Here is a 25818-nt window from a genome sequence, read left to right as displayed (position 1 = left end):
GGGCATATTGAGTGGGGTCCTGCAGGGATCAGTTCTGGGTCCAGTTTGGTTCAATATTTTCATCAATGATTTAGATAATGGTATAGAGTGTACACTTACAAAGTTTGTGGACAACACCAAGCTCAGAGGGGTTGCAAGTGCTTTCAAGGATAGGATTAAAATTCAAAATGTCTGGACAACCTGGAGAAATGGTCTGAAGTGAACAGAATGAACTTCAATAAGGATAAATGCAAAATACTACACTTAGGAAGGAACAGTCAGTTGCACACATACAAAATGGGAAATGACTGCCTAGGCAGGAGTACTGCAGAAAGGCATCTGGGAGTCATAATGGATCACAAGCTAAATATGAGTCAACAGTGTAACACTGTTGCTAATAATAATAATAAAAGCAAACATCATTCTAGGATGTATTAGCAGGAATGGCGTAAGAAAGACATGAGAAGTAATTTTGCCACTCTACTCTGTGCTGACTAGGTTTCAATGGAGTACCGTGTCGAGTTCTGGGCGCCACATTTCGGGAAAGATTGGACTTTTGCCATTTTGTCCATGACAAGAGCAACAAAGATTAAAGGTAAAAAAAAAAATTACCTATGAGGGAAGATTGAAAACAAATTGTGTTTGTTTAGTCTGGAGAAGAGAAGACAGAGGGGAACGTGACAACACTTTTCAAGTACATAAAAGGCTGTTACAATGAGAAGGGAGAAAAAATGTTCTCTTTAATCTCTGAAGATAGAACAAGAAGCAATGGACTTAAATTACAGCAGAGATGGTTTAGGTTGTATATTAGGAAAAACTTCCTGTCAGGGTAGTTAGGCACTGGAATAAATTGCTTAGTGGGGGTTGAGCAATCTCCATCATTTTATTTTTTTAAGAACAGGTTAGACAAACAGCTGTCATCATAGTTTAGGTATACTTAATTCTGTCCCACAGTGGATGCTAGCTGACCTCCCAAGGTCCCTTCCAGCTCAACATTTCTATGATTACAGTGCACCCCAGAGACCTAGTAAAAGCACAACATGCTGCCATATGGGAATCAAGTAAATCAGTCCTGAACATCAAGGCCTATGTTTGTTCCCTGTGGAGTGGCAAGAGCAGCACACTTGTATATTACGTGATATCCTCCTATGGCCATGTTAGAAACAAAAGTTGACAAGTTCCAAAGAGAACTGAAACCATCTTCTTTGGCCCAAAGGACCATCACTGCAATGTGAGGGCTTTCAGAATGGAGGGAAGGTATGCAGGACAAAAATAAATCATGCAGCTTTATACAAAGGGAATACTGCAGAGGTGGCCACTATGGTGGATTCTTTGTTGACATCAGAGGATTCTGATATCTCACAACCACCAAGGAAGTAAAGCTGAAGTGGTTTGTGAGATCATACAACTCAAAAGATACCTATTCAGGTTTGGTATCAACCTTTTCCTATAGTGAAATCCTTATATTTAATGGAGAAGAGTAACATTTTTTAAAAATTTTATACTGTCTTATATGATTTTGTATGGTGATGTTTCCTCCGAACATTTTATATGTTAGACCAGGGGTAGGCAACCTTTCATTAGTGCTGCACCGAGTCTTCATTTATTCACTCTAATTTAAGGTTTCGCGTGCCAGTAATTCATTTTAACCTTTTTAGGTGGTCTCTTTCTATAAGTCTATAATATATAACTAAACTATTGTTGTATGTAAAGTAAACAAGGTTTTTAAAATATTTAAGAAGCTTCATTTAAAATTAAATTAAAATGCAGAGCCCCCTGGACCAGTGGCCAGGACCCAGGCAGTGTGAGTGCCACTGAAAATCAGCTCACGTGCCGCCTTCGGCACACGTCATAGGTTGCCTACCCCTGTGTTAGAGCCAGAAGGTGCCTGTGCAACATCCTGGTGACCAAATAGTGTTTTTGAAATTTTTTTGTTGCTTTTAAACCTTGCAAGGATTAATCTTATTTTAGACCCCAAACCACAGGGACCTCTGAGGATCACAACAAATCTGCCTGCTGGAATTTGTGTCAGTGAATCTGACAGATTGCCAAATATTTAAAGAGATTGCGAGCTGAAAACATTAGCTATTATTATTTAGTGTTAGATCATGACATTATGATCTGTATAGTGCAAGGGGTGGCATGTTATTGCTCTGACTTGGAACATCCTGGGAGGGAGACAGTGACTCCCTGCTATGCTGGGGAGGGAGGAAACTATTTTGTGTTTATACCCAGTGCAGCATAGCAAGGCTCCAACTTCCTGCCCCATACCTGCATTGGGATGGAGGGAAGTAGCAGTTCTGCTTCCTTTCCTATATTGCCACCTTTGATATAGATATATGCATGTCTGGACCACAGTAATACTCATAAGATTTGTGAAGCTAGAAACCACAAATAGGAACAGGGCTGCATTCCACATGGCTTTCTACAAACATACATCCGTGCCCTCAAGACAGGAAGGAAAAAGTGGGTGCTCAACAGCCTGAGTATATACCTAACCTATCTAACCACATGTTCCCATTGCCATTACCCTCATTCTCCATCCAGTTGTTTCCAAATTATTCCCTAACCAAAAAACCCAAACAGACAGACTAAAATTGGGATTTTAAGCAGTGTTTATTAAAACATGGGGCTTTTCTGAGGCCACAGCCCCCTGGGGTCTGTGTGTATATGTGTAAGTGTGTGTAGTAACAGTCCCTCCCTCTCCCTGCTGCTCCTGGATGCACACCATGGTGTTGGTTGCAGGGCTGCCAGCAGGGGTTGGGCCCTGTTCCCGTCGGGAGACACCTGAGGAACAATGCTGAAGGAGAAGGAAGCCAGTGAGTTCCCCATCTTCCCAAGGCCAGTGGGGCTCAGGCTTTGGGCTCCAGTCTCAGGCTCCAGCAGCACAGTGGTAGGCCCTAGGCTCCAGTAACGGGGCTTCAGGTTCTAGTCCCCCCGCCTTCCCTAACCCCTTATCCGGGGCTTAATTTGTCCCCAGGCTTGGCAGGGCTGAGTAAGTCTGCTGTGAAAAGTGATATTTGTATGTTAATATCACTTTTCTGCAATGAACTTACTAGCTAGCAATAAATTACAATGATTTGGATGTGTATGTGTGCATATTTAATTGTTTCTCTTAAAGCTAATTAAGTATTTTAGGAAAAAGTGTGAGTGTGGCCACGAGCAAGAGTTGGTGGCCACACTCTGAGCGCCCCCAAAAAATTTGTCCTAGGAACCCCTGCTAGTTCAAATGAAAAGCCCAAGATGTTTACTTGCCCTTGCAATACAGAGTTATTTTTCACAATACTATTCTCAGATCCCTACCAGAGGAAATCTCTGAAGGTGAGCTCACAAGAAAACAGGGATATGCAATGGAAATACTGCTCAGCCTTAATTAAAGCCATATTACCAGGCACAGTTTTAATAAATACCTACGCATGTATAAAAAGAAAAAGAGGCTCTGATCTTTTCTGAAATATTAAATACTGACTGTATTATGCACAAGTGTAACACAACGGCACTATTCATACCATTTTAGTTGCTAAGGAACTATTTTTTCATTATGCAGAATAGGTCCAGTTTAGGCAAGTGACTTTACTATAAGAAAGCATTGGTGAAAACAGTCTGTGGAAAGATGGCAACAAAAATTAGAGTTGATCTCTAGATTTCAATACACCCTGAAATATTAATATTGTACTCTATTATTGTTTTAGCCTTCTAATAATATTTCCTATTATAATTAATTGCAAAACCATTCTTCATTAGTATTCCAAATCCTTTACAAATGGTAATATAAAGTAGTGATATTTCTTGCTTCTGATAAAAAAAAGTTTTCGATAACAATAGGATGGTGAGGTTAAGCACATGTAACAAAATAGTAAAATATTTAATTTATTATTATAGGAAAAAAAAATCACAGATGAATCCCCACTGCATATAAATTGTGTTCTAAATGGGCATTTAAAAACACAGAGAAGAGATAATTACAATTCTGTAATGTTAAATCTTTTCTTAAAATGTCTCCACTTAACACAAAGAATGCAAGATGTGTTAATAGTACCCTGTCTGATAGTAATTAATACATTAGTGATTACAACAACTACTGTTCTGTCAACTTGTGTAACCAAACAACCAGTTTCTTTTTATAAACTATTGTTAGATTTTAGGTTTGGCCTTTAAAAGAATTTTTAAAAATTATTATAACAGCACTTTCACACCTCTGTTAGCATTTGAAGAAGACACTGATATTCACTGAAGTATGTCACTTGACTATAAAAACTCATTTGTGACAAATGTCTCAAAATAAATTATTTCTGCTCTCAAAATTTTCAGAACAAAACCAATGAGATTTTAAAATTGTACTTCCTACTTAAAAGACAGAAAAATACTAGTTTAACCTAAGAAACTGTTCATTTCCTAGGTGTGTGTCATCTGGGAACTGTCTAATTTCCAGGTGCTTAGTGATGCTACAAAAGTGGCACTATGCCAGAGTGGAGCAGACTCTGGGAACTGCTGGAAGGTAGGACCTGCAGTAACTCCCATCCTGCTTCACTCACTCTGTCAGGAACCAAATCTTCCCCTTCTACCACCCTTCTCGGCAGTTGTATCTATAACGAGAATTTTCTAAAGGTCTCATTCTGGTACATCTCCAACAGTGGGAGCAATAATGGGAGCCCTAGCAGCTTCTGAATGGGTCTAGAAAACACTACAGTAAAAATGCTGACATCCAACCAGGGCCGGATTTCCAATTAGGTACAGTAGGCATGTGCCTAGGGGCACCAGGATTCTAGGGGCACCTAAAAGTGAAAAGTGGATTAAAAGTTTCATTTTTTAAAGAAAACATGCTGTAGGCGGGGGGAGGAGGGGAGGGAGGAGATGGGACGGGGGACAGGGACACCGAACATGCTGTGTCTAGTGGAGTGTGTAAAGTGTAAATCCAGCCCTGCATCCAACCACTAGAAGGGCTCCCAACATTGCTACCACTGTTGGAACTGCACTACTGCTAGAAAAACAATGGGACAATTTAGAAGAAAATCTTCTATGTATTCAAGATTAACGAGATCCACCTCTGCTGTTGAATCCTGTCCTCTGCCTCAGAAGACAACAGCAGAGGAAAGGTATGTGACAGCAAAGGCTGGGTGCATAATAGCAGAGGTTGGAGACAAATCCCTGGATTACAGATTCATAGATTCTAGGACTGGAAGGAACCTTGAAAGGTCATCGAATCCAGTCCCCTGCCCTCATGGCAGGACCAAATACTGTCTAGACCGTCCCGGATAGACATTTATTTAACCTACTCTTAAATATCTCCAGAGATGGAGATTCTAAAACTTCCCTAGGCAAGTGTTTAACCAGAATTCCAGTGCTTAACCACCCTGACAGTTAGGAACTTCTTCCTAATGTCCAACCTAAACCTCCCTTGCTGCAGTTTAAGCCCATTGCTTCTTGTTCTATCCTTAGGGGCTAAGGTGAAAAATTTTTCTCCCTCTGCCTTATGACACCCTTTTAGATACTTGAAAACTGCTATCATGTCTCCTCTCATTCTTCACTTTTCCAAACTAAACAAACCCAGTTCTTTCAGCCTTCCTTCATAGGTCATGTTCTCAGGACCTATAATCATTCTTGTTGCTCTTCTCTGGACCCTCTCCAAAGAAGAGCAACAAGACCAGAGCATCTCCATGCTGAAGAACAGGCTGGCTTCTGAGAACAAGTAGGCAAATAACAAAGATTTCTTGGTGGGAGGGACAATTTCAGTAGCCATTATATGTTAAGGATTAAGTAGAAGTTAGAGGTGCAAGAAATCGCTCATTTTGAAGATGGGCAAGAAAGAAATTACAGTAGAGCATGAACCATGCATTAGGGGAGCATGGATGTTTATGAGGTGCCTAGGATAAGTATACTGGTCCTTTGTAATTTAATGCATTCCTCAGGATTCAAAGAATATCATGCTTTTCTCAGAACATCTGAATTTGATGGGTCAAATGTGCTAACTTTTCAATTCATAATACAATTTAAAATAGCCAACTTTGACCTTGCTTAATGAAATCAGAAATGCATATAATTTTAATTATTTAGATGAGGAAGTGCCTTACCTTTCTCTGATAAATGGCAATCCAATCTGTTGTAGCAAACCACTTGTGGTTCTTTATGTCATTTACACCATTCTTTAGATTTCCATATCGTTTGGTCAAGTCGACCTGGAGTAAATTTCTTAGTAGGTCCTTCAGGTCTGAACTGAAGTGTGATGGGAACCGTACCTAAAAAAACACACCCATAAATTACCACCACAGCATAGATTACATTTGTTTTTTCCTCCCCCTTTGTGAAGTAAAGAGAACAATGCTCATATAAATTAAAACTGTGGAGTCATTCGACACTTCTAGTATCAGAGGGGTAGCTGTGTTAGTCTGGATCTGTAAAAAGCAACAAAGAGTCCTGTGGCACCTTATAGACTAACAGAAGTATTGGAGCATAAGCTTTCGTGGGTGAATACCCACTTCGTCAGATGCATCTAATTAGTTTCTAATTAGTTGCTAACTGCACACTCAGAAGTCATATGTGAGAATTCAATCAAGAAATTTATTTATACTATAATCTCTCTAGAGATTCCCCTACACTGCCAATCAAACTCTTAGCTGAACAATTCTGAGCATTGTTTAAACACATGAAAGTTTGTTTGTCTTGTCAAAGTAAATTTGTGACTATTTAACAGACCATCTCAAACACAAAATAGTCATATCCAGTCTGCACTGGCAAAGTAAACCAGGTTAGCATGAACTGTGCTTCAATAGTGTTTAAAAAAGATCCAGTTGATACAGGTTTCACTTTATAGTTTTACAGGGCTTTAAATGATCCAAGAAGAACCATCAGAAAATCTAATGCAGGATCTGAAATTGAAAAAAAGGTGTCTTGCCACGTCCACACTTCCAGAATTTGGCACTCACTATGCCCAGTTGGTCAACAGTATTCTGTAGCTATGAAATGTCATTAAATAATTAACAAGAGTTAAATGCAATGCACAGAATTATTTAATCTGTGAAGAGATGTGGTAAAATCAGCAGCTTTGAGAGCTAAGTATGTTCCTCTGACTTATGTGTGTAGGCATGTGTATGGCTCTCATTAGTGTAGTATCTGAGCGCATCACAATTACTAATGTATATTATCCTCAAAACACTCTGAAAGGCAGGAAAATATTAATCCCATTTTACTAATGGGGAACTGAGGCAAAGGGTAGGTAAAATGACCTGCCCACGGTCACATAGGAAATCTGTGGTTGAACTGAGAACTGAACCCAATTCTCTTGAGGTTAAAATCCAGTGCCCAATGCTCTAGACCATCCTTCCTTCCCAGAGTCAGTAAAAATATTGAATGATAAAATTAGAGAAAATTTAGGTACAATGACTGCAAAAATCAACCTTCTTTTTCCAATATGAAGATAAATCTTTAATGACTAGGTAGTTTAAAGAATATTTCAGTAAAGAGAGTTTTATTGACATTTGTGGTCATTCTAAAAGTCAATACTTTAGGCAAAATGTAACCAAGGAAATTAATAACCTATTTTTACAAGAAGAGCCACAGGGAATTTAGTAATCACGAGTGTCCTCAATTTTATATTTCATCTAAAAGATAGACTCCTCAGAAGCAATATTCTGTAACACCATGCTACAACATTGGTTCCATACTGACTTAGAAGGAGGAATGCCAGTATTTAAATCACCAGCACCACCTGGGTTTTCTCCAAGATCTTTTGTACAAGTGGTGAACCAGTTAAACCTGTTTAAGTTAGGAGATCTGATGAGATCACTGAATGAAGTGATATGGCTGTTCATCATGTCAATGTCTTTTGTGTGCTTTTACTCTGTACTGTAAAGATTTCATGGAGACCAGCGCTTCTCAAATTGGATCCTGAACCAACAGGGAGTTGTGGAGTGGTGGTGGTTTCGCAAGGTTATTTTAGGGGGTTCATGGTATTGCCACCCTTACTTCTGTGCTGCCTCCAGTACTGGGCAACCAGAGAGCGGTGGCTGTTGGCAAGGCACCAGGCTCTGAAGACAGCTCCTCACCAGTAGCAGCACAGAAGTATAGGTGGCAATACCATACCACGCCACCCTTATTACTACAGGTGCTGCTGCTGGCAGCAGCTCTGGGTTCAGAGCTGGGCTTCCAGCCAGCAGCCAGGACCTCTAGCTGCTCAGCTCTGCAGGCAGCACTGCTGCCAGCAGCGGCACAAAAATAATGGCAGCAGTACCACAACCCCTCCCCCCCCCCAAATAACCTTCCAACCCCCCCATAACTCTTTTTTTGTGTCTAGATCCCTACAATAACAATACAGTGAAATTTCAGATTTAAATAGCTGAAATAATGAAATTTACTATTTTAAAAATCCTATGACTGTGAAATTGACCAAAAGAGACCACAAATTTGGTAGGGCTAACCGGAATTAGCTATGCTTTAACCTTCTTTTCTCTGTGCTAACCTAAGGATTGCCATTGCTGTGTTGACTAATAAACCACAGTTTTGACAACACTTTGAGTGTCACTGCAAATGCTTGGTGATGTTCATTAGTCTCTGAAGAATACACAAGTCTCTACCAGGAGTCTATCTCAGTTGGATTTGCTCAGCAGACCTCCTGGTGTGAAAGAGGAGTGCTGGGGCCCCGGACGTTCGGTCTAAAGGAGGCAGTGAGGCCACGTGGCCTACTCTGTGCAGGAAGAGGGAGACCCTTTGCAGGTTTGGCACACTGAAGGGTGCGTCCTAGAGACCGTCCAAAGTTCGTGGTGTAGCACTGATCCTGTGGATTTGTGAGATATACTTACTGGATTATTTAGCCATTCTCTTTTAAACACAAAAACATAAAATTTGGGGTGTAGGAATGCAAGAATCTGAGTTTTTAAACTGTAAACACAGCAATATTTCAGAGACTTAAAAAATGTATGCACTTTTAAAAAATTATTATTGCAGTAAGGATGTCCATGGATTCAAAAGTACATGTAATGGACTTTTCTAATTCTCTATCTAAATGGATCAACCTCTAATAAATCAGTGAATTGTAGATCTACTCAGTAGATAATCAGGATACAGGAAAAGATCTGCAAGGACAATGGTACAAAACAAAGATTTTTTTAAAATAGACCCTTTTTGCATACCTTTCCAGAAACTATCTTTTCATAAATTTGAATTGGTTGATCTGCAAAGAATGGAGGATATCCAGCAGCCATTTCATAGATTAACACTCCTAATGCCCACCAGTCCACAGCTTTGTTGTAGCCCTGAGAGATAAAGGGGAAATATTACTGTTTTACCATAGCTAATAAGATTTAAGAGTTCCTTAAGAGTTATAAATACAAAATATATAGTATTCGTATAAAACATTAAAACACAGAATAGTTCAAAATTAATTGCCTCATGACCTCCAGTTTGTAGATGACTTAAAACACACATGGATGATACACTATGAGATTTATTCATGGCTCAGTACTTGAAACTTCTTGAACCGATACCTGTGCTTGGGCAGAGCCCCAGTGAAACCAGTGGGACTCTGCACAGGTGCAGCAACGCACCCACCCACCCAGAAGAAAGCACAAATAGCACCCACATAGCAACCCACCCACAGAGAAGAAATATTGGGGCCCAGGTCTTTATTTGAATGCAGTCTCATCACATGAAACTTAGTTTCAGAGCGAATTAAAGACATTTCATTAAGTAAAATCATGCCTCTAGCAATGTACATACTGTTTCATTCTTATTATTTTAGTATCTTAAAACTTATTAGTTAAGTTAAAATGGAACCTCTCAAAGCTTTTAATAGAAACCAGTTTTAAAATAGTTATTCAGCTGTTACTGATTCATCTATTAACTGACCTGTACTTAAAATTTATCTGAAAAGCTTTTTTTTAAAAAAGCTGTTTACTCTGAAAATATAGATTACTGTTACTTAAATTACATATACATTTACAAACAGTAAACTTAAAAAATTTCTTTTGGCGAAATCTTACCAGGACCTGAGCTCAAGCTTCAGTGTCTTCCCTGAAAAAATTAATATCAATATGCTAAAGTGAGAAAGGAAGGAACACAGCTTCCTGTGCTGCTTTACATGTTAAGCGTATTAAGATACAAGGGCTAAGAACTATTATCACCACCAAACGTTTGAAGAGAACCATCACCCTGCACCAAGGCCTTGGAAGGTTACAAATATTTTCAACTCACTTTTACAGACAATAGATAAGATATTGTGTAATAAGGGGGCATATCTGTAAAACAGAGATAATGATACTTGCTTTCCTTTGTTAAGCACTTGAGATATATGGATAAAAAGTTTTACATAAAAGCCAAGTATTTATAATAATTCCTTCTCCATTCAGATACTTGTTATATTATTTGAAGATAGAGATGATGTGAGATAAGCCAGTTACGCTTAAAAAGTAGTGTCACATTTGATTTTTTTATTTATACTTAAAAAGACTTAAAAAAAAAAAAAAAAGAAAAGAAAAGAAAAAAGGAAGACAATCTAATGCATAATGCTTACAGGTTGAAACACTCCCTCAGAGGGGTGATTCCCAAATGTCTATTGGTTTATCCAGTAGGCAGGTTTGTTTACCTTCTGGAATTTTTTAACTAGTTCATTAAAACATGAAAATATACCAGAGCAGGCAAAACTGGCATACGCTTATGAAAAATGCTAGTGAAAAAAACCTCCTAATTATAATTTGCTTCCTGCCCTGCAAAAAGTTACTTGCAAATATGAGAATAGAATTTTGCAAAGTTGCATTAAGATAATTTGGAGTATTTTTTAATAATCTCTAATTAACACAGAGGATAGCATTTTGTGTACTTTACGAAGGACTGGCAATTCAGGGACTGATTTTCACAGGTGCCTAGCTATTGCAACTGCCTCAGATGCCGATCATTAGAATAAATAAATCTAAATTGGATCAAATGTCAAGCCTGAACAACAAGACAGTGCTTGTTCTTAATATTATATATAGAAATACCTTGCTGAGAATTATTTCAGGAGCCAAGTATTCTGGAGTTCCACATAACGTCCAAGTCCTTCCTTTTACTCTTTTTGCAAACCCGAAGTCTGTGACCTGGAGCACAAAGAAAAGTACTTGTAATTATTTTTAAGTGTAGTTTAAAAAAAGATTCAATTTGGGAGATGTTTTGAAAAATATCTTCATCCACAGAAGCAATTCACCATTTATGTCCTGTTCAATATGGTGTAAGACTTCATCTTGTTTAGCCAGTTATTTTGATCTTTAATTAGGACAAAAGCTTATGAAAAAATTGATAAAACTAAACAAAAGATAGATATGGCAGGTACTCCACCCTTAGCACAAGCCACTGTATTAAAAAATGCAAAGCAATGAGACATAACCATGGATTATTATTTTACAGATGAATTATACTTGTATTAAAAGTTAGTTCTTACTGTTACTTCAGTCTTATTAAATATAGCTGAAAATGTGATTATTGATAATGGGTCACAACTTCTGTAGATGCCATTAATAACTCGACAACTGGATCAGAAAAAAAAAGGTGGTCAAGCGATCAGGAACTCCTTGAAAATCTGGGAGATTTTTACTGCAAAGTTGCATAAGGATTATATGTACTGTGATAGAGTCAGGCCAGTTGGGAACAGCAGAGTAGTAGAAGGGAGATATACTGGCCACTGGATACGCAGTTTTATGTTCCGTGAGTGACCAGAGCAGGGGCTGCTCCAGGCTAATGAGAACACCTGACTCTAAGGCCTCTGATGCTATAAAAGGGCTCACTATAGTCAGGCCAAAGGGAGTCAGAGGAGAGGAAGTGCGTGTGAGGAACTGGGAGCAAGAGGCATGCAAGAAGCCGAGAGTGAGTAGGCATACTTCTGGAGAACTGAGAAGTACAAATGTTATCAGACATCAGGAGGAAGGTCCAGTGGTGAGGACAAAGAAGGTGTTGGGAGGAGGCCATGAGGAAGTAGCCCAGGGAGTTGCAGCTGTCATGCAACTGTACCAGGAGGTACTCTAGACGGCTGCAGTCCACAGGGCCCTGGGCTGGAACCCGGAGTAGAAGGCAGGCCCGGGTTCCCCCCAAACCTCCCAAGTGCTGACCAAACAAAGGACGAATTGACCTGGACTCTGGCTTCTACCAGAGGGGAAGGTCTCTGGGCTCTCTCTCAACCCACAGGGTGAATCTGTGAGGTGAGCAAATCCGCCAGTAAGTGTAGGACCACCAAGGTAGAGAAGAACTTTGTCACAGTACCCTTTTGGCACCATAAATGTAACATTTCTAATAGAGTAAGCTATCATAAAGGAAGTCTTTTCAGATGATAGTAACTTCTGATACAATCCCTCTGAAATGCTTTCTCAGACATTATATACTATTCAGTACAAACGCCTTCAGACACAAAGAGATGCAAAATGGAAGAGGAACGTTTCCATAGCTCCACTACTATGGTATTTCTTTATGTGGAAGAAGACTGGAACTTTCACCTAGATAAATAGGGCATATATCTTTGTTAGCATTTCTTCCTCCACCAAAAATAAAATAAAATAATCTGACCTGCCATTGCTCAAAAAAATAATTTACGATGATCCCAAAACCACTTATTCAATATAAGACAAATACATATTCTTCTTTCGTGCAAAGACAGATGGCTGTTACGAAGACTTTACTGGAAATAGCCAAATCACAAACACTGATCTTTGTACTTTTTCATTCATGCTTTCAGGCTGAGTGGACAAACTACTGAGGTTTTCTGTTTTATAATTTCAGTCACATTGTTAATCAATCAAACTTATCAAGAGAGAACTTATATTTGCAGTTATGTTGTTTGAAGCAATGCACAGTTAACACGCTTGAGGCATATGTGGAGGTGCCTTATGGGAGTTTTCCTGAAACTTCAAGAACTTGCTATTTGAGTTCAACAGTTGTACTGTGAGATTCAAATATTAATGTTTGTATAAACCTACGTTTTTACCTCTTTTTAGTGTGAGCAGTTAGCAAATATTTGGGGTCTTGCAGGTTGTTTCCATTAGGAGGCGAAATTGATGACAGTGAGTTATTTCTCTGATGCCATCCTGTATATTTATAAATAATGTACACAAAGTTCTGTTTCCTTAAACACAGTAGAATCAAACAACAGGAGGCAGTTTCTTTGTTCACAATTCCAAGCCTCTTCGCAATCAGAACTTTGCCCCCAAAGCTCTCTTTTGGTTCCCTCTGAAGGCCAAGTCACCAGTGCTTCACTTATTGTCTCTCCTGGCTCTTTGCTTGCTTTTCTGTTGGCCTGAGTGTTTGTGATTGTGAGCCAGAAACAGCTCCACCAAACAATACCCACTCCTTCACTTGCATTCAGATCCAAGGAAAAACTTTTCAAACTGCATAGTTCAGCTCCTACTCTAGCCTTCCCACAATGGTCAGAGATTTGGGCAGTGGCTTCTCATTATTTCAGCCATTACTACACATATGGACGTTTAATCACTCCCTCATTTAGCCAGAATGGAAGATGATTGTCACATCTACCAGCTTCAACAAGGTTTGTGACTGCCCATAATTCATAGATGCACTTGCTAGGAAATACCCAACCTCCAGCATAATACAAAACTCTGAAATACATAAATGTTCACCTGCATCATACCTGGATATATCCTTGCTGGTCAATTAAAAGATTTTCAGGCTTTAGATCTCGGTAGATGAGGTCTAGTGAATGGAGGTACTCAAATGTTAGCACTATTTGAGCTGCATAAAACCGTGCATGTGGTTCACTGCAATGAATTAAAACATTATTATGCCTTTAACAATAGCCTTACGTAATTACAATATAAAACGTCACATTCTTAAAGCTGTAGACAATTTAAATATCAAGCAATTGTTTCCTGGTTATTTATGTGATAGAAAAAGAACAAAGGGAACCAACAAGATTTTAGTATCCAAATGCCCGTAATCTCAATCCTCCAGGATTTATAACATTTAAAATTGCACATGCAAGCCAAGGGGTAATGTGCTCCATAGGATAAATCTTTCTGTTTATTTAATTTCTGCTTTGTTGCAAAATGATGTTTTCATTTCACCCGTCTTTTGGACTAACTTTTAGAAACCAAAAACATTGCCAACGACAATAAATACACTCGTCCCAGGATTCTCTCTTGTACAGATTATGAAAGCCTATATTAACTAATTGCAAACTAATAAATGTAATCCATTGCATGATTTCAGCTCAATGACAAGGGGAAAAATTAAACGGCATGTACCCATATTATGTAATTAAAACTCTTTTTCTTAATGATTACAGTTTCAAGAAAAAATATACATAAACTAGAAATTTAAGATTTTTATTTCTGAAGGAATAATCTAATTAAGCATCTTACCTGAATCTTCCAATTCTTCTTAGATGTGAGAACATTTCACCACCAGGGACATATTCCATAATCATGTATAAATTAGAATTGTCCTAAAAATCAAATAAAAAGATACACATAAATATTAAGAATTCAATATTCTAGAATCTCTATAGAAAACAATTTTTCAAGTAAAACACATTTTACTTTTTACTAAAAAAGTAAAAGATTAATCTCTAACCACATACTCAACACAAAACAGCATACAGTAGTTGGTGGAAAAGTCAGTCGCAGGAAACAGACATCACCACTGTGACGTTGCACTCCATACGTTTTATGGAAATATGCTAATGAGTGTGAATATAATGTTACTGGAATATGCTTTATGCAAAAGGTCTCTTATAAGGTATCATTACAAAGCTTATAATCTATTGAGTAGATTGTAATTGTACTCAACAAAAGGTGGCATATAATAACCAGAAAAGGCTTAGTTTATGTTCTGCCCTGCTACCACTGATCTGAAAGGTTTAAAAACCGTAAGCAAGAGGAGAGTTCAACCAGTCTCATGGTAAATTGTAAGATCCAGGAGTGCGAATCCTGTACAATGCTCGGCTGGATCCTTAGCTGGAATAAACTAACACAGCTCCACTGAAATCAATGAAACTACACAGAAATAAACTAGTTGAGGATCTGGTCTGATATCTTTAGAGAAGTATATTCCCACCACTGTTTAGAAAGAGAGGGCAGCTCCTTCTAGTGGACCTCTAACAATTGTTTGGAAAATAGAACTAACCCAGGGAATGCACTTCAGTTCAGGCAGTGGTCCAATGGTTAGTTTAATATCTATTCTGCTTCAGTCCTCTCTTAAAAAAGTTAATTGTGACCAGATGCTTAATAGAATTAACATTAATTACAATCTGGAGCATGAGCCAGAACAGGGAGAGAACAAAATAATCAGACAAATAAGGTATATTCAAATTGGCAGGGCCTGATGAAATTCACCCAATTTACTTAGGGAACCAGCAAAAGCAATCTCAGAATCATTAGCAATTATCTTCAAGAACTCATGGAGACTGGGTGAGGTACCAGAGAACTGGAAAAGGGCAAACATAGTATCTAACTATCTTTAAAAAGGGGAACAAAGAGGACAGGGGGTTATAGACCAGTTAGCATAATGTCAATGCCTAGAAAGACACTGGAACAAATTAAACAATCAATTTGTAAGCATGAAGAGGGTAATAGGGTGATAAGTAATAGCCAGCTTCGATCTGTCAGGAACAGCTCATGCCAAACTAACCTAATTTCTTTCTTTGACACGGTTATTGGCCTAGTGGATAGGAGGGAAGCTGTAGATGTGATTGTAGTAAAGCTTTTGAGGCTCTCCCACAATATTCTTGTAAGCAAACTATGGAAATGTAGTCTAGAAGAAATCACTATAAAGTGAGCGCATAACTGGTTGACAAACCACGCCCACGAAAGCTTATGCTCAAATAAATTTATTAGTCTCTAAGGTGCCACAAGTACTGTTCTTCATGCTCAGAGAGTAGTTATCAATGATTTGCTGTCAAAATGGGAGGACATATCCAGTGGGGTCCAACAGGGGTCTGTCCTGGGTTTAGAACTAATCAATATTTTCATTAAATGACTTGGATAATGGACTGGGGAGTATGCTTATAAAATCTGTGGATGACACCAAGCTGGAAAGAGTTGGAAACATTTTGGAGGACAGGATTAGAATGAAAGACGACTTTGATAAAATGAAATTAAATAAAGGTAAGTGCAAAGTATTACTGTCCTGCTCTATTTAACACTAGTTACATCCCCGCTGGAGTAGTGTGTCCAATTCTGGGTGCCACACTAAGAAATACATAGACAAACTGGAGAATCTAGAGGAGAGCAACAAACGTGATAAAAGGTTTAGGAAACCTGACCTATGAGGAAAGATTAAAAATACTGGGTATGTTTAATCTTCCAAAAAAAAAAAAAAAAAAAAAAAAAAGATGACTGAGTGGGGACCTGCGAACAGTCTTCCAATATGTTAAGGATAATTATAAAGAAAACAATGATCAATTGCTCTCCTGGTCTACTGAAGGTAGGAGAAGTATTAATGGGATTTATCTGCAGCAAGAGAGACTTGGGTTAGATACTAGGAAAAGCTTTCTGAAAGTACAGGAATATGTTACGAAGGGAGGTAATGGAAGTTTAAGAACAGGTTAGACAAACACCTTTTGGGGATGGCCTAGGTTTGGTGGGCCTTGGCTCAGTGCAGGGGGATGGACTACATAATCTCTTGAGATCCCGTCCAGCCCTACACTTTTGTGATTCTATTATTCTCATTAGGGCCACGCCTCCATGAGATATATAAATGTATCTCAGAAAACATATATGCAGACGATGTTAGCCTGAACTTAAGACATTCTTCCAAATGGAGCATAAAGATTGTCGTTGAAGTAACTGATGTTCATTTGAAACATTCCACTGCACTGGAACCTGAAAATTTCTCAAGTTATTTTCAAGTTCTCCTTTGCTCATCAGTTTACAGCACGCGCTCATTTATCTGAATAGAATAGAATATAAGGGTTGGAAGGGACCTCAGGAGATCATCTAGTCCAAGCCCCTGCTCAAAGCAGGACCAAACCCCAACTAAATCATCCCAGCCAGGGCTTTCTCAAGCCTGACCTTAAAAACCTTTAAACACTTTAAGGAAGGAGAATTTCACCACCTTCCCTAGGTACCTACTCCAGTGTTTTTACACCCTCTACTGCAAAAGTTTTTCCTAATATTCAACCCTAAACCTCCCCCATACAACTGAGACCCTTACTCCTTGTTCTGTCATCTCTTCCCACTGAAACAGTCTTAGATCCTCTTTGGAACCCCTTTTCAGGTAGCTGAAGCATGATCAAATCCCATCCCTCCCACCAGTTCTTCTCTTCTGCGACTAAACCAACCAGTTCCCTCGCCTTCTCCTTGTAAGTCATGTGCTCCAGACCCCTCATCATTTTGTTGGCTCCGCTGACTCCTTTCCAATTTTTCCACATACTTCTTGTAGTGTGGGGCCCAAAACTGGACACAGTACTCCAGATGAGGCCTCACCAATGTCGAATAGAGGAGAATGATCACATCCCTCGATCCGCTGGCAATGCCCCTACTTATAAAGCCCAAAATGCTGTTAGTGTTCTTGGAAACAAGGACACACTGTTGACTCTCATCCAGCTTCTCATCCACTGTAACCACTAGGTCCTTTTCTTCAGAACTGCTGCTGCCTAGCCATTCGGTCCCTAGTCTGCAGCAGTGCATGAGATTCTTCCGTCCTAAGTGCAGGACTCTGCAGTTGTCCTTGTTGAACCTCATCAGATTTCTTTTGGCCCAATCCTCTACTTTGTCTCGAAAGCCTCATCCACCTCATCCCCCTGATCTGATGATCTATAGCAGACTTCTACCACATCATCTTTGTTGCTCACACTTCTAAACTTAATCCAGAGACTCTCAGGTTTTTCTGTAGTTTTATACTGGAGCTCTGAGCAGTCATACTGCTCTCCTACATACAATGCAACTCTCCCACCTTTTCTGCCCTGTCTGGCTTGGGGGCACCCAAAAGTTTGAGGTAACGGGGCATTTGAACACACAGAAGTGCTATTCACTAACACAGGGCTGCATGGAGGACATGCTGTGCATTCAGGTAACTAGGATGGTCAGATAAAGGGAATTTGGATACTTGGAATTATATTGAATTTCACGTAGGGTATATGGCTAGTTTACAACAATATTTTGACGACCTTTCTAATATAGAGGGGGCATCCTCAGTTCCCAAGATGCTGATATGTAACTGACTCTTGGAAAGCTCAAGCTTCTGAAGCATACACCACACACTGCACACCACCCATCTATACACACACTTTTCATAGCTAAGAGGCACCTCCTGTTAAAATAATCTGAAGAGAAGGAATTTAAAATGTCACCTAATCAACAAGATCATAACATTAAGTTCCCTCATATTCTCTATAGCTTCTATTTCTTGTATGTCTACCTCATTTTAGATGTTACGAAGTGTCATCAAGAAAAAATGTGTAACATGGATCTCTCTGATACTTACTGAATTTTGGGCCTTGTCTACACTACAGAGTTTTGTTGACACAAGTTACACAGACATACAGCCACTGCTGTAATTGAACTGCTGTTTCATCTCCACACTATGCTCCTTGTGTCGATGGAGTGCATCCACAATAGCACCTCTTGCATCGACACAGACCAATGCACTATGGGTAGCTATCCCGCTGTGCAACTGGACGTGGGGAGCTTTTGGAAAGTTTTGCAAGGCCTGATGGGGGCAGGGGCAAGTGCAGTGTCACATGATGCTGACTTCTCAATCCCATTACTCCACGGGCATCCTACTAGATTGACAACTACTTTTTAACTGCCCTGGTAACCTGCAACCCAATCATCTGTGTCAGAAAGCATGGATTCTGCACTGCTATTCAGTATTGTGCTGTGCATTATGAACACAAGTATATAAGAGTAACACAGTGGGGGGCTATTCGGCTGGAGGAGCATATTAACATTGAGCCGCAGTAATATGTGCTGCTGTAGTGTACTGAGCCTGGCATTGTTTGCTATGAACCTTGTAATGATCACTGTGTGTGCCTGAAAAGTGACACATTTTAAATCCCTTTTTAAAGTAGCATTCAGTAATATGACCAAACTGACACTGCTGAACACTAACACAAGAAGCCCACGTAAGTGTGTATGTGGTTGAGTGTGAGACAGTGAGTATGTGTGACAGTTACAGAGACAGTGTGTGTTGGGGGAGAGTGAGTGTGTTGGCACGCTGTTTACAAATTCAGACAGCAGCCAGAAACAACCAATCCTGAGACAGAAGCTGATGCACAGACAACTAGCATGGCCTCCTCTCCCCACAGACCAAGGAGATCCACCCACTTCCCTGTAGTCCAGGCAGGAGGGCGCTTGCTGCCAGTAGCCTGCCTGTGTAGCTGGCTGCAGGGCAGCAGAGTTCAAAACAGTGAGCAGAGCGGTCATGGTGGGCATTGTGGGATGCATCCTGGAGGGCAGTTACAGAGACATAATGAACGCAGTGTCTACACTGACTTTGTTAATCTAACTTTGCCACAAAAAGCTCTACGACTCTCATCAAGGTGATTTTATTTGGTCATCAAAGCAGGAGAGTTTTGTTGGTGAGAGGAGCACTGTAGTGGTACACCTCCACTATTTTATTGACAAAAGCTGCCTTTTGCCAACAAATTGTGTCGTATAGACAAGGCCTTATTCTCCCTAACGAGAAAAAAGACTGTAACCTAGCAGATAGGAGTAGAGGCACAAGGTTTTGAGTCTTTTTCAAAAGCAACCAAAATGCCAACACACACACACACACACAAATAGATAATATGCTTCTTCATGTAACACATATACTTACTTTACTGGTTAAATATATAGGCTGATGTTGATAGTGGAAAGAAGAATGATCGAGAAAGACCAATTTTTTCTGCTTTAGCATAATTCTCCCCAGAAGTACATAGTTAAAGGGATAGCATGAACTTTAAATGTTACTTCTATCTGAAAGTTTTACCAATGATTTTTGCAATTATCATTTAGATTATTATGACTGAAAGAGATCAGAGAAATTACACTAAAAAATGCAAAGCTTAACACAACACATTAAAAATAATTGGCTACATTTCAAATTGATAGTGTCCCTTCATGGAAAGGTTTTATGCAAAGTACATTTTACCAAAAGCATGAATTACTGGATATTAGTCATAATTTACCTAGTATTTTGAAAACAAAGCACATACTTTATATTACCCATTGCAGAGAAGAAAAATAATTTTGCAATAATAATTCTTAGGAGGATGTGATGTACTTTATCGTAACTGCATTATAGTGCAATGGCTTTACAGATTGAGCAAGAAAGTAATCTGTACATATCTAAAATTTGAGCATATACTTCATTTACATTTTGAAACAACTGCTTTCAAAATATTTACCTTAAAAGAATACTCCAGTCTCACAAGGAAAGGAAAGTTCACTGCTTGCAATATTCTCTTTTCATTCAGCGTGTGTTCTATTTGCTTCAGTTTGACAACCTAACAAATAAATAATTTTTAAATTTTTCAGTCTAAACAGATCTTATGTTTTCCAATAAACATATTAAAGTCGTTGAACTGAAGTGCAAAACGTGTAGATAAAAATGGCTAAATGAAAGGCTTTCTAGTACAAGTCATATTTAGAACTTATTTCCTTAAAATTTTAAGAGACTTTACAATTCTTAAAACACAGAAAATGGATATCTTTGGTAATTGGAGGACTTTTTATATCCCCAAAAGTGGAGCACAGGAACCAATGGGGCAAACTTAACACATCCATGACAATGTACCTAGCTGACCTGATGGCAGTCACCTGTAGCAGTGACAGGGTAGTGAATCTCCATAGCCATTCGATGTTGAGACTATCAGTAAGGGTGTCGATTAGTCTAATGATGAGTTGTGGGTGAAACATACTTATTCACAAGGAATAGGACTGAAACCCTCTCATTTTGCAAAACCCACAGCCAGGAAAAGATAATGGAAAATCTGGGTTTAACTAATAATTTCCTTACTCAGAAGAGTCGCATCTGCCAACTTCACAATGGGTTTGTATACAGTAATTCCAAGGCCTCCTAACAACAGTGTCAAAATCTGAATCTTGTCCTCTGCTTGGAGGTTACTATAAATGCTTTACGGCGAAAGGCAGTAAATGGTAGGTTCCAGCTCTCTGCTCTTCTATTGCTAATAGGAAATAATTCTATTTCCTTTTATTTAACTCCAGCATTAAGTAATCACCCAATTTATCAATACCCCATTGTGAGAACTGATGGATGTGTTTATGACTTGAGAATTACTTTAGATTACTAATGCTCTGGGTTTGCTTTGAACTGGTTACCTAAAGGTGAAAGGCTTTGTATCCCATCTCATTATCAAGGTACTAAGCTATTAAAGTCTCTCTAAGGTGCATTACTTTTATCAGATAACATAGGCTTTCTAAAGCAATGGTAGGTAGCATGTAAAGATTTAAAAACAAACAAACAAAAAAAAACAAAACACAAAACGGAGCAAACAAGCCCACAAAAACCAGGATAAAATTGGAGCCACTCAAAAACAGTGTTTTTGTTAAACAGAAATCTGATCTTACTACTGTAAATAACGGATATGCTAGGTTCCCAGCCAAGTCATAAAATTTACTTGTATTAGTTATTTTGGTTGCAAAATAGCTGTAATATGTAGAAGCGCACTCTTTCCCTCCCCCTCAAAATTTTGTATGAGAAAGCTCTCTTGGGGGGGGGGGGGGGGTTGTTTTGTTTTAAATGTTTCTTCTGCGAGAAGTCACAAACCCAGATATTTATACTCACCAAACCAACTCAGTGTGCCCTATCAAAAAAGTAATTATGTAACGAAAATAACCAAGCAACATCACTCTACAGATATGCTGTACCAAGGAAGGACATAATTCAAATTTTTTTAATTACATTTTTAAGCTTTGATTAACGCTGAATTAGAATACAGAAAGGAAACACTGAATCACCCCTGACATTCAGGGTCCAACATGTTATGTTGTTATTGACTCTAGACAAAAGCTGCCCCCATGACCACAAACTCTGTGGACTTCCAAGGGATTTGTAACTGCTGAATCTGGTGGAGTTTTTGAGAAGGAAATATATCAAATTCATTTGTTTGTGGAATGGAAGGCAACTTTCTTCAGCTGACTGAAAACTGCACACAATTCTCTTTTTTAATCAGTCAGATTTCCTCCTCTCTCTCTTAGATGACAGGACATCACACACAGTAGCAAGATGGTAACCAGAATTCAACATGGAGTAAGTGCGGTGACTGTTTGACTGACCTCTAATATCATAATGATCTAAGAACTCTTGGCATGGCACAGATATACACTCTGCTGTCACAGGGATGTAATTTCTAAAAAGTCAAAATGGCTGAGAACTTAAAACCTGGATAGTAACAGACTGCAAATCCCAGTGATGACAACCTGGTAATATACTCAACAAAAAGTGCTCTCAGCCATGTTTGTAGTTGTTTCCATTTCTTCACGCTGACTCGCCATTTTAGGCTTCAGTGTAATACATGGATTGACATTTCTGGAATCTTATTATATAGATAATGTGTATGTGCAAGAAACTGAATTAAAATTGCATGGGCAACCTTAATTCTGACATTTCCTAATTTTGGAGCCCTTCACTTTATAATGTTCTTTTAATGTATTTTTTTCCATTAAATTACTTCTACAGTATCATAAATGTGTTATGGTGCCTTACAAACAAACATGAGAAGTCTTAATCTTAGGACCTTACAATCTGACTTACACGTATTATATTCCTGAACAAGTTCTAGATGAAAAATTATCTGCAAACCATAAAAACCTGTCACCATAAAATATGCTTTACCAAAATAAACAAAAGTTAGATTATTTTAACAATGACTTTGCATCCTAAAATTCCAACTTTGTTTAAAATGAAATTTAAACAAATGATAGTGTTTATTTAATCTAAAGCAGATGTAATAAAAAACAACTATTAATAAAATGGAGAGTGGCATAACAGAAGTGATTCAAACCTTAGCAAGGCATTTCAATTTTCAAAAGATAGCAAATGTATAAAACAGCAGCTCTCTTTGTAGCCTGTGGAAAGCTGTGCATAGTGTTGGCTCTCCTCTTTATTTCCAGCTGCTAAATCAGAAAGCTAAAAATATTTTCAATTCTTTCCTAGATTTACTCCTCCATCTAAAGGTTTGTCTACACTGAGAAGTTTCTGTGCAGTAAAACAGCTTTTTGCGCTCAAACTGCAGCCGTCCACACATTGCCAAGTCACTTTGTGCACAGAAACTTCTCAGTTGAAGTGCTGCAAAAGAACCCACCTCGAGGAGAGTCATAAGGCTATTTGCACAGAGGCTCCAGCGCTCTATTGCCAGTGTAGAAAGTTGATTGCTTTCTGCGCTGTAATTGGCCTCTGGAGCTGTCCCATAATGCCTCAAGTGACAGCTCTGCTCATTGTTTTGAACTCAGCTGCCCTGGAGATAAGCGCCCCTCCCCTTTAAGAGTGTGTGTGTGTGCGTGTGTGTGTAGGGGGGGAGAGAGCGCGCACGCCCAGGGAGGAAGGTAGGGGCTGATGTTGTGTGTGTGAGATTAAGAGAGAATGAGCGAGAGTGTGCTGTAGAAAGAGGAAGGAGGGGGCTGATTTGGAGTTTCCCCCACCCCAGGACTGGTTGCTTCCTGCTGCTGTCTGAACTTACAAGAAAGTACGCTGACACACTCTCTGTCCCCCCAAACACACAGTCTCTCTCCTTTCCTCCATACACACGTACACTCCCTGTTACACAGTCCCTCCCTGCAGCACACTTCAGTTGAAAAGCAGCTGGCAATGTAGTAGGATGCCCATGGAACAATGGGATTGGGAAACCTGCAGCATGTGATGTTGCCCCTGCCCAATGAGGCATTGCAAACTCTTCCCAAAGCACCCTGCGGACAGTTGCACAGTGGGATAGCTACCACAGTGCACTGCTGTCTTTGCTGTTGCAAAAGCTGCTAATGTGGATGCGCTCCAGCATCACAAGGAGCACGGTGTGGACATGCAATAGTGACTTAATTCCAATGTTTTAATAAAAGTGGCATAACTTGTGGCGCAGAAACTTGCCAGTGTAGACACACTCTAATTAAGCAATTACTTTAGCTGCTACAGGTATGTATATATGATCATGAATGAACATGGAGGTTGACTATGGTACAAAGAATGGAGATGAAATGATCCACCTAGGCAACCTCTATCAGCTTGTGGTCCACGCTATGAACAATTTGTGGACTCTTGATCCAAAGTGTCCTTCAAAGTTCTTGAGTTACATTGTATCAACATGTAGCAAGATAATTTTCAATTTTAGAAGCTCAATATACACCAGGTGTTCTCAAATGGGGGGTCGGGACCCCTGAAAGGGTTGTGAGGTTATCACATGGGGGGTCATGAGCTTTACGTCTGCACCCCAAACCCCGCTTTGTTTCCAGCATTTATAATGGTGTTAAAAATATATAAACAAGTGTTTTTAATGTATACCTGGGGTTGCATTCAGAGACTTGCTGTGTGAAAGGGGTCACCAGTACAAAAGTTTGAGAACCACTGCTATGCACAATAAGTTTGCTTATGCAAGAATGTTTGAGCAGATTCCATCTAAACCCTAGTCAGTTACATCTGAGCAAAAGATAATTAAAAGCAAAAATGTTATCTTTAAAATTAGCTGTTTATGTACTTTAACATGATCTTTTTAGCATATTCTGTGAAACATCATTGCTAAGGGCTGCTATGAAGCAAAGACATTCCTGAACAATCATAATTGAAAAATGTGGGAACTACCTAATAAGAAACAACTAATTAGACTTTCTTTATATACTATTAGAACTGTTGATAGTACTAATTATAGTAAGCAAAGAGCACTACACATAGTATATATTTAATCAGACTCAAGCCAAAACAAAATCTCTTAGTTATATCTAGTTAATAAATTGTCTGTCAAATTCTCTGAACTTGAAAAGTTTTACTCTTTAAAATGTAGTGCCAGGACAATATATATTTAGCACACATATAGGATTACCCAATCTAGTGGTACCAGACTATTTTAGGGGGCAGAGTAGCAGCAGTGAAGCCATGAAAGCTGCACCACCCTGGATAGAGGACGTACAGCAGACAACTCCTTCAAAAATGACTGCCTTCCCAACAGTCAAAACTCCAGCAAGACATAGGAGTAGCTCACGCATACAGGGCTGCAAATTCAAACAGCCAACTGGCCCACGCTGCTCATCTTTGTTTCCTTGGCACTAAGTTCACCTGTCCATGCAGCCTTCTGTTGAGTGGGGAAACAAGGAGGGGCAAAACCCAAGAAAATAATAAAAATTAATTATGATTAATCAGTTTTCATCACATTGTTAAATAATGTTAGAATACCATTTATTTATTTTTTTCCAGGGGTTCTGACTGGGGGGTGGGGTCAAGGGGTTCTGAGTATGAGAGGGGGCTCCCAGCCGGAGCAGGGGGTTGGGGTGTGTGGGGGAGGGTGAGGGTTCCAGCTGAGGGGTGTGGGCTCTGCGGTGGGGCCAGGGATGAGGGGTTTGGGTTGCAGAAGGGGGCTCTGGGCTCGATCAGGAGGTAGGGGTGCGGGCTCTGGGAGGAGACTGGACTGTGTGAGGGGGTGCGGGCTCCCGGAAGGCGTTTGGGTATGGGAGGGGGCTCAAGGCTGGGGTAGACGGTTTGGGTGCAGGAGGGAGTGCAGGCTATGGGTGGTGCTTATCTCAGGCGGCTCCTGGGAAGCGGTGACATGTCCCTCCAGCTCCTAGGCACAGGGGTGGCCAAGGGTCTCCATGCGCTGCCCCTGTCCACAGGCACAGTCCTAGCAGCTCCCACTGGCTGCAGTTCTCGGTTGGCCACAGTGGCCAGCATGTCCCATCAGCTCCTAGGCGCTGGGGCAGCCAGGAGAGCTCCGTGCATTGCCTGCGC

At 39.6% G+C, this 25818-nt stretch overlaps 1 protein-coding gene across 3 annotated transcripts in view; it reads right to left on the bottom strand.

Annotated features, from left to right (window-relative positions):
* PRKACB (protein kinase cAMP-activated catalytic subunit beta) overlaps positions 1-25818 on the bottom strand; it is a 118264-nt gene that overhangs the window by 5417 nt on the left and 87029 nt on the right. For all 3 annotated transcript variants that reach the window (XM_032798853.2, XM_032798852.2, XM_032798854.2), the window contains exons 4-9: positions 20279-20377; positions 14310-14392; positions 13580-13706; positions 10950-11045; positions 9105-9227; positions 6051-6215 (exon numbers count right to left, since the gene is read on the bottom strand). In XM_032798853.2, the coding sequence (XP_032654744.1) occupies positions 6051-6215; positions 9105-9227; positions 10950-11045; positions 13580-13706; positions 14310-14392; positions 20279-20377 (693 nt within the window). The remainder of the gene's footprint in view (positions 1-6050; positions 6216-9104; positions 9228-10949; positions 11046-13579; positions 13707-14309; positions 14393-20278; positions 20378-25818) is intronic.

Source organism: Chelonoidis abingdonii, chromosome 7, assembly GCF_003597395.2.
Source record: "Chelonoidis abingdonii isolate Lonesome George chromosome 7, CheloAbing_2.0, whole genome shotgun sequence".
NCBI lineage: Eukaryota > Metazoa > Chordata > Testudines > Testudinidae > Chelonoidis > Chelonoidis abingdonii.
Note: the sequence above shows the minus strand (reverse complement) of the source record. Positions and strands in the feature narration are given on the sequence as shown.